This window comes from Myotis brandtii, unplaced genomic scaffold (assembly GCF_000412655.1).
Source record: "Myotis brandtii unplaced genomic scaffold, ASM41265v1 scaffold277, whole genome shotgun sequence".
Taxonomy (NCBI): domain Eukaryota; kingdom Metazoa; phylum Chordata; class Mammalia; order Chiroptera; family Vespertilionidae; genus Myotis; species Myotis brandtii.
Window position 1 is genome coordinate 107,174 of NW_005360548.1, and position 9,054 is coordinate 116,227.

Sequence of the window (9,054 nt, forward strand, 5' to 3'; positions counted from 1 at the left end):
AAAAATGGCCACAGCAATATTTCCTGTCCCACATGTACTTCCCATAAAGGGTGAAGTCCATTTCCCCTTGACTTGAAGCGGCCAGGACTTTGCCCTTGCCTTAACAAATGGAATGTGGCAAGAATGACTGCATGACTTCTGAGGCCATGTCATGCAAGGGGATGTGGCTTCTTCCTGGCTCCTCTTTGAGGCACTTGCCTTTGGAATCCACCCACCACGAAAGCCCCATCTAGTCCATGGGAGAAACAACATGGAGAACAGAAACCCCAGTCCAACAGCCAGCATCAACAGCCAGACATGTGAGTGAATGTGCCTTTGGATGGTTCTAGCTCAGGGGTGGGCAAACTTTTTGACTCGAGGGCCACAATGTGTTCTTAACCGGGACCGGAGGGCCGGAACAAAAGCATGGATGGAGTGTTTGTGTGAACTAATATAAATTCAAAATAAACATCATTACATAAAAGGGTACGGTCTTTTTTTTTTTTTAGTTTTATTCATTTCAAACCGGCAGGATCCGGCCCGCAGGCCGTAGTTTGCCCACAGCTGTTCTAGCTGAAGCTATCCCTGCAGATTGCAGATTCATGAGCAAAATGCATGCTGTCATTGTTGAAAAACAACTGAGTTTTGGGCTGTTTGTTATGCATCAGTAGATAGCTGTAGCCATGCTGATACTGCTGGTCCATGGACCACACTTGGAGTAGCCAGGGGTTAGATCACTAGATCTTCTCCCAGCTTTTGTGTATGCTGTTTTTCTGCTTGTTATACTCTTCCCATTTCCTTTCTTTGCTTGACTCATTTTTAATTATTCCTTCCGTTTTCCTTCGAGATCACTTTCCTAATGTTTCGGGCAGGGCCTGCTGTTTCTTCTGAGTCCTTTCAGCCACCTGTGCCTCCACCATCCCAGCCCCTGTGTGGTGAGGGGTTTCTCCCCTTTTGCTGGGTGGAGAGGCCCAGGAGGGCAGACCTGGTGCTCACATAGTCATTGCCGTATATAGCTCAGTAACATTGGCATTGATGACAATACCGGTGGAACTGGCCACATCCAACCAAGTTCCCTGGGTGCCTCCCTCATAGAGGTCACCTCCATGGTCCAGGCCATGGCTGAGAGCAACTCCCACCCAGATGTCAGGGGCCACTCGCCATGCTGTTCTTGCACAGTGAGCATTCCCTCCCGAGTCACTCCCTCCAGTCCCCCCTCAGTGCCTTTCCCCAACCCCAGTTCCTTTCTCCCAACAGACTTGGCATCTGTGAAGCATGGACCCAGGCACACTGGGTGTAGCTTCCAAGAGGCCCCAAACTGTCCAGCCTCTTTCTAGAGTGCCAAGTGAGGGGGAGGGAGCTCTGCTCACATCCATGCTCTTGGGTTGTCTTTCCCCTGCACTGGGTACTGGTCTGACTTTCAGCATTCTCCCCAGCCTTCCTTCCTCCCACCTCCTTCAGCAGAGATCCCGGAAGCTTCAGACCTGGCTCAGATTGGCTAAGGAGGACCAGGTTGGGGGATTGGGCCTGAATGCCCAACCCCCCACCCAAGGGCTCCAGTCTTGAGGGACTCTATGGACAAAAGGAGGCAGCTTGTCTTTAAGAGGGAAATCTCCATGGAGAGGAACTCAGCACCTCTTCTGCCAACACCTCACTTCTCTGTGAACATCCTCACTCCCTACTAGAAATTGCTTAGATAAGGAATTGCAAAAATGGGCGTCTGGTTTTGTGAATGCCTAAATATCTCTCCTGAGGCGATGTCTCCCCTCAGGCTGGAGCTCTCCGCCTCTGTCTTGGGCACCTTTTCTGCAAATGTGGACCTAGGCAATAGGGGCATTTACAGTCTGCTCTTCCTCAGCCACCACGCGCCGATACCTGGCGTCTCCTGCAGGTGGAGCTGTGACTCATTTGCAACACATCTGGGGACATAATAAATGCTCACTGCTCATTGGCTCACACCCACATTCCATGGTCAGACCTCTGAAATAGAGCTGTGCAATAGAAATACAGTGGGAGCTATGTGTGTAATTTTAATTTTCTTGCAGCCATATTTTAAAATGTAAGAAGAAACATGAATAAGCACTTGAAACGATGCTTAATTAGGATGGCTATTGTGAAAAAAAAGAAAAAGGGTGTGGAGAAATTGGAGCTCTGGTGTACTGTTGGCAGAAATGTCAAATGGTACAGTGTTGCTAGTGGGAATGCGTCCTTTCAGGGGGCCTCCCTGAAAGCATTCGGGGAGACCCCCATGTGGGAGGAATGGTAAGGTTTATTGACATAAATACAAAGGACTGTCCGAGGTTCAGCTGTGGTGTCTCAGCTCCCCCCCCCCCCCCCCCCCTTTTTCACCAAGAAAAGTCCAGCCTTGTCTTCACCAAGCACAGAACAAAGGTCAGTGTTCAGCCTGTGGTCCCTGGAGCGAGAATGCCCTTGGCAGGCAGCCCTGTGTTCCCTGGAGTGCCTATGATATGAATGCTGCAGCTTCCTAGGGAAGCAGGCTTATGCTGCCCCGTAGATTAGGCCTAACAATGCCTGATTCCCTTTGCTTCCTTTCTTTATTAATAGCTACGCTTAGACAGCCACTGTGGAAAACAGTCCGCTGGTTCCTCAGAAAGTTAAACATAGGCCATTCTCCCTCTGGGGAGCACGCCCACACCCCTCTTCCCCCACAGGCATGCATCTCCTAAACTCTAAGGGTCCCCACACATTTGCAACCAGGGAAAATATGGGCAGCAGCAACTCATCCTGGGCTACCCCCACCCCCACCCCATCTCCAAAGCACCCTTTTCTCTGACCTTTCAATGAGCCAACACAGCCCCACCCAGGCTCACTTCTTTCCTATAACATTGCTAGAGAGCTAAAATAGCCCCGCCTAGGCCCTCCTGTTGCGTCTTCTATCCTAAAGCCCTTCCTGGTTTCACTGTTCCCAGCTTTAATAAACGTACTCTCAAAATAAAAATTAAAAATTAAACATAGAATTACTATATGATCCAGAAATCCCACTTCTAGTTATAGACCCAAAAGAATTGAAAGCAAGGACTTGAACAGATATTTGTACACCCATGTTTATAACAGCATTATTCATACTAGCCAAAAGGTAGAAACAACCCAAGTGTCCATGGACAGATGAATGATAAACAAAATGTGGAATGTACACACTATGGGATATTATTCAGCATAAAAAAGAAAGAAAATTCTGGCACATGCCACAACATGGATGAACCTTAAAGACATTGTGCTAAGTAAAATAAGTGAGACACAAAAGGACAAATACTGTATAATCCCACTTACATGAGGTTCCTGGAGTAGCCAAATTCGTGGAGACACAAAGTAGAAAGGTGGCTGCCAGGGGCTGAGGGACGAGGGGCATGGGGAGCTGTTTAATGGGTAGTTTCCGCTTTGTAAGATGAAAAGGGCTCTGGCGGTGGATGGTGGCGGTGGTTGCACAATAACGTGAATGTACGTAATTAACACTACTGAACTGTACACTTAAAAAATAGTTAAAATTGTTCATTTTAATGTATAATTTACTACAATAAAAATCTTTAACAGATGAAATAGAGTAATATTTTATGTATTACAATATACTCAAAATATCATTTCAATATGTAATTTTAATATGATTGAAATGTTTTATATTCTTATCATACTAAGCCTGTGAAAATTTAGCATTCAGCATGTATGTTACACTTACAGTGCACCTCAGTTAGGGCTTGCCAACTTCAAGTGCTCAACAGCCACATGGAGCCAGTGGATGCCTGGCTCTAAAACTTCACCTGCAAGCATCTGCATTCTACTTGCAAAGGCCCACATCTCCCCTCCAACACTCCTGCAGCTCATCTGCAAACACACCTACAGTTTTTCTGAAAACTTCCCACACCATCTTCAAACACGCCCACCGCTCCAGGCCAATCCCCGAATCTCACTGCAGGCATCTTCAGAACCTTTGCAGGTTGATCTGACCTTCAAATCACTCCTCTTTGCATACGTTTTCATAAAGTTCCATATGCCAATGAGAAACACCCTGGCAGGGCCTCAGATAGTCATCTCAAAGTCGGGGAGCCGGTGGCCTGAGGCTGGGCAGGAGACCCCCAGATGTACTTCCTCTTGCTGTCCCTCTGGCTCTTCATCCTCCTCCTCTTCCTTGAAGATCTCCTCCTCCTCCTCCTCTTCCAGGAAAGCAACCAGCTCCTCCTGCAGCACCGCCATCTCCAGCCCCAAGCTACACAGCTGGCCGAGCAGCTGGACATCCACTCTTCGAAGGTTCTCCTGTCAGAGGGAAATGGAAGTCATAGGCATTCCACCCAGAGAGCATCCTCCCTTGGCCCCCCCAACCTGGGTGGGAGCAAGTCCCAGCTCAAGACCTAACAAAGATTCTTTGCTTGACAAAACTTTAGTCGGGCTCCTGTATCTTTTCCTAGGCCTATCTCTGCACCTCCTTGTAAAATCCACTTTTAGCCAGAATCCCCAGCCTCCACACCTGAATACTCTCCATATCCTATCTAAGCGGGTTCCCCATCCTCTCATTTCCCCCAGGTGATGTCTGATCACCCTGGCCTCCCTTCAGCGGGACTCCTGCTGAGTCACTTTACCAAAAATGCCCCTTCCCGTTAATGTAATTTTCTATCCGCTAACCCCCAGCGGCTCCTAAGTTGTAAATTTCCACTTGCCCATGCTGTATTTGGAGTTGAGCTCTATCTCTCTCCTGCACTGCAAAATCCCATCACAATGGTCCCTATACCCAACACCTTACCACCTGTAACATGTGTTCTTGGGCAGGTCCTCACTATGTCCCTGGACCTGTCACCCTGCTTCTCACAGTGTCTGTTGAACTGTTTCTGTATTTCATTGTTCCTCCCTGTCTCTACCTCCCTCTGTATGTGTCTGACTCTTAATCTCTTTGTTTCTCGTTTCCCTCTCTTGTTACCTATCTCTCTGTGTCGCCAGCTGTCTTTGTCTCTTTGTCTTTCCATATCCATCTTTCTCTGTCTCTATTTCTCTGCTGTTGTCTCTCGGATTTAATCTGAGTCTCTCTGTCTCTGTTGCTGTCCTCAATCTCTACTTTCCAACTCTACCTCTTTCTTTCTGGGTCCCTCTCTGTGTCTCTGTCTCTATTCCTAGCTCTCACTCTTTGGGTCTATGTGTCTGTTTCTGTCTCTCTCTCTCTCTCTCTCTCTAGGTGTGTGTGTGTGTGTGTGTGTGTGTGTGTTTATTTCTCTATTCCTGTCTCTCAATTTCTGACTTTCAATCTCTGGCCCTTCTATTTTCATACATTGCCACTCATTCATTCTCCCCCTACCCTCTACTCTATCTCTTGTCCCTCCAAACTCCTCACTCACCAGCTCCTCCCAGATCCACAGCAGACACTCCCTGGTACCATCAGTGTCTGTCCCTGGGGACATGAGGGTCTGGCCAGCTCTCCATGATGGGGGTACACCCCTCAGGGCCCTGGGGGGTGGACCCAGCCCTGGGGGCACCAGTCCAGCCTGCCTCAGCTGTTTCCACAGCTCCATAGTCTCTGAGCAGTGGCTGCCAAGAGCAGGAAGTAGCAAGGTCCAGACTAACCCCACCCCCTGGGGATCTGGGGGGTAGGGGAGTAAAGGGCAGTGGGAGGGTGGTGGTAGGAGGGTCTGACATGGCGTCCCAAAGTCCATTCTTCAGTGAGAATCAGCATTTTTTTCTTTCTGAAGTCTAACCTCAACTCTGTTCACAAGGGTCCAACTCCACCCCCCTCCCCCACCCCCTGCCTGGCTGCATCCTATCTAGCCCTCTCCTGAGTAACCTCCCACCACTCATCCTCAAACCCCAGGGTGGTTCTTGCCTTTCTCCACTCAGGCCATCCCAGGGCTTTTCAACCAGTCGTCTGAGGAGCTAGGAGTGGCTTCCAAGAGAATGGTCCTTCCTCAGCAGGGCTGCCTCCGTGTCCAGGCTGTTGACTTTCACTGAGCAACCAATTCTGCCGACTCTAGACTTGCCCACGGATATTATTACTATCAGCATTGCCAGGGACACGGTTGGAACACACTCCAGGCCTCGGCTAGAGCCCCTCTGTCAGGCACAGGTGTTCAAATTCCTTTGACATGTCAATGGCTCCTAAGTTCCTGACTCTAGTCCTGACCTCCCTCCTGAGATTCAGACCCCTGCTCAGCCTATCCACCTGGATGTCTCAAGGTGAATAGGGTCAAAAGAGAACTCTCAGTCGGGACCTACCCCATTGTATTCGTTTCCTGGTGCTGCTATAACAATTACCACAAACTTAGTGGCTTAAAATAGCACAAAGTTATCCTCTTACAGTTCTGGAGGTCAGAGGTCTAAAGTGGGTTCACAGGGCTCGGTTCCTTCTGGAGGCTCTAGGGGAGAATGTTTCCTAACCTTACCCAGCTTCTAGAAGCCACCCACATTCCTTGGCTCATAGCCCCTTCCTTGCATCACTCCAGCCTCTTGCACCTATCATCAGGACTCTCCTGCCTCCAGTTTATAACACCCTCATGATTACATTGGGCCCCCCTCAATTATCCAGGAAATCTCCCCAACTCAAGATTGTTCAACTTAACCACATGTTTTGTTTACCATAGAAAGTAACAGGCACAGTCCCAGGGATCAGAACATGGATATTGGGGTGGGGCGGGGGCAGTGAGAGGGGGTCGGGTCATTTTCAGCCTACCACACCTGTCCTTCCAAACACCTGCTATTCCCCATCTCTATCATTTTAGTTGCTCAAGCTGTTGGCCCGACCTTCAAAACAGACTCATAAACTGAACACTTCTCACCATGCTCATTGCCCCATCCCTGCTCCTGTCCCCTCATCTCTGGTCTGGATGACGACAGTAGCCTCTTTGCTGCCCCCTGCTTCCACCCTTGCCCTCTAAGATCAGTTTTCAGCCTGGCAGACATGATCTTTACACAGATCTGCCCTGTGAGTGGAATAAAATCCTACCATGCCTGCACCTGTCGGACCCTGTCTTCTACCTCTTTTCAAGATGGTTCCCATCTCTGGGCCTTTGCACTGGCTGTTACATTCAGGTGCCTGGAACACTCTCCTCCCAGAATTTTGAATGGCTGTTTCCTTCTTATCCTCCGCTTAAATGTCACCTCTTCTGATGGCCCTATATCACGGTCACTCCCTATTATATGACCTGTGTTTATTTGCCTCTTATCAAATATTAGCTGAAAGTATGCTGCTTATTCATGTCTCTTATCCATCCTCTCCTTGCCTGGAATGTCGACTCCCTGAGAAAGGGGCTGGGTCTGTCCTGTTCACCACGGTAACCTCAGCACCCAGGGCAGTGCCTGCCCCATGCTACTTGCTCAGTAAATATTTGTGGAATGAATGGATGGATGGATGGATGGATGGATAATTCTATCCACAAGTCTTCACACTGAAGCTTCACTCTGAGCTCCAAACTGAAATCAAACACATCACAATACTAATCTTGAGATCTCACCTCCTCCTCTTACCTGAAGTCTAACCTCACCACCCACTCCGACCTCTTCCCCTCCCAGGAAAAAGAATGCTGGTCAGCTTTTGAGGTACATCCTTGCAAGGAGGTAGCGGGTGAGAGCTGGAGAAGAGGGAGCTCAGGGAACCGAGGCTGCAGTCACAGGAAGGAAGGTGCTCTGACAGGAAGCACTGCCCACCCTCCCCTCGGGAAAGCGGAGAGGGTCCCATTATAAAGTCTACAGAGAGGGCACGCAGGGCAATCTCTCAACCCGAGCAAAAAGTGCGTGTGCCTTTAAGAGGAGAATGCAACCATAAAAAAAGATGACGACAGAGCCAGGTGGGTGGGACAAGAAAGGACCGGCCCCTTCCGGTTACATAATCTCAACAAGATGGCGGCGCCCAGGGCGGTAGGTCTCGGGGTTCCTAGAACCCCCCGAATTGAAGTCCGCTCGGCTGCCTCTGCCTTCAGGGTCTCTGCCGGCGCCCGGGCAGCGAGGGGCGCGGGGCAGCAGGAGGACCCCGGCCAGGCCTCGCGCTGGCAGTGGAGACGGGGCTGCTGGGGGCCGGGAAGGACGCTGTGGGTCGCAGGCTGCTGGGGAGCTTCAGCGAGGAAGAGGGGGCGGGGACTGGCTGAAAGAAACCAATAAAGGAGCAGAGAATGCGTTCCGATGGGCGCACCCAGCCAATCAGAGGCAGGGATGAGGGACGATGGGCCGGCGAGATTGGGACTTGTGTCTTGGCCGGTAGCTCAGTGGATAAAGTAGCGCGTTTCCCCACCCACCGAAGGGTCGCGGGTTCGATTCTCGCAGGGGCACGAATCTGGGTTGCTGGCTCCATACCCTGAGGGAGGCAACCAGTCTCTACCTCCCTTCCACTCTTTCTAAAACAATGGGGGGAAATATCCTCGGGTGAGGATTAACAAACAAAAAAAAGAGAGTGAAAGGAAAGGGGTTTGGAAGGGTAGGACTCCACAGAAAGCCAGTAAGGGAAACTTAGGACAGTTAGGAATTTTGATGGAAAACCAAAGGGATGTTGATGGGATGGGGGAACCAAGTGGTAAATTTGGGTGTTCCAAGGAAAATACGTGGGGGGATTAAGGGGGAAATTTTTCAGTATTTGTGGAGAAAATTTGGAAAGAATTGGGTAAAAGCGGCAATGAAGTTAGAGAAAATTAAAATAAGAGGTTGGGAGCTTATGAGGAATTTTGAGGGAAAATAAAGATTTGGGCAAGTTTGGGGGGGAAATGAGAAGTTGGTTAAAGCAAAAAGAAAAATTGGGGGCAGGCTAAGAGAAGACTTTGAAGAGAAGTTGAAGGAAGAGTTTGAGGGTGGTTTGGAAATAAACAAATTAAGATTATATTTGGGGGAAAGAATTTGGTTATTCAGGAATACTCCAGGAAAAATTGGGTGAAATTGTGGGAAATTAACAGGTCAGATAATGGAGGTTTTGAGAGAAAATAAGCATTTGAGGGGAAAATAGAGAATTTGGGAAAACCAAGAATGTTTGGTTAAATCAGAGAGACAATTTAGGGTTAAGAGGAAGAACTTGGGGAAAACATGGAGGGAAATCTGGGAGTCCAAAATTCGGAATTTGGAGATTCTGAAAGAATTTAGTGAATCAGGAACATTTTGTGT

The 9,054-nt window shown here is 49.1% G+C and overlaps 2 protein-coding genes across 5 annotated transcripts in view; one reads left to right on the forward strand and one right to left on the reverse strand.

Moving 5' to 3' along the window:
- The first annotated feature begins 206 nt into the window (after positions 1–206).
- Positions 207–9,054, forward strand: part of ATP5SL (ATP5S-like) — a 13,348-nt gene continuing 4,500 nt past the window's right edge. For 2 of the 4 annotated variants that reach the window (XM_005868759.2, XM_005868760.2), the window contains exon 1: positions 7,779–7,827. In XM_005868759.2, coding sequence (XP_005868821.1) covers positions 7,810–7,827 — 18 coding nt within the window. In that variant the 5' untranslated portion in view covers positions 7,779–7,809. Of the gene's footprint in view, positions 300–7,778; positions 7,828–9,054 lie in introns of those variants that run through there. The other 2 variants (XM_014541704.1, XM_005868758.2) reach the window with 2 other exon arrangements.
- ERICH4 (glutamate-rich 4) lies at positions 3,583–5,642 on the reverse strand. Its single transcript, XM_005868761.2, has 2 exons — positions 5,319–5,642; positions 3,583–4,248 (listed from the first exon to the last, which is right to left on the reverse strand). Exons 1-2 carry the CDS (start codon positions 5,631–5,633, stop codon positions 4,015–4,017), a joined length of 549 nt encoding a protein of 182 aa, XP_005868823.1. The 5' UTR covers positions 5,634–5,642; the 3' UTR covers positions 3,583–4,014.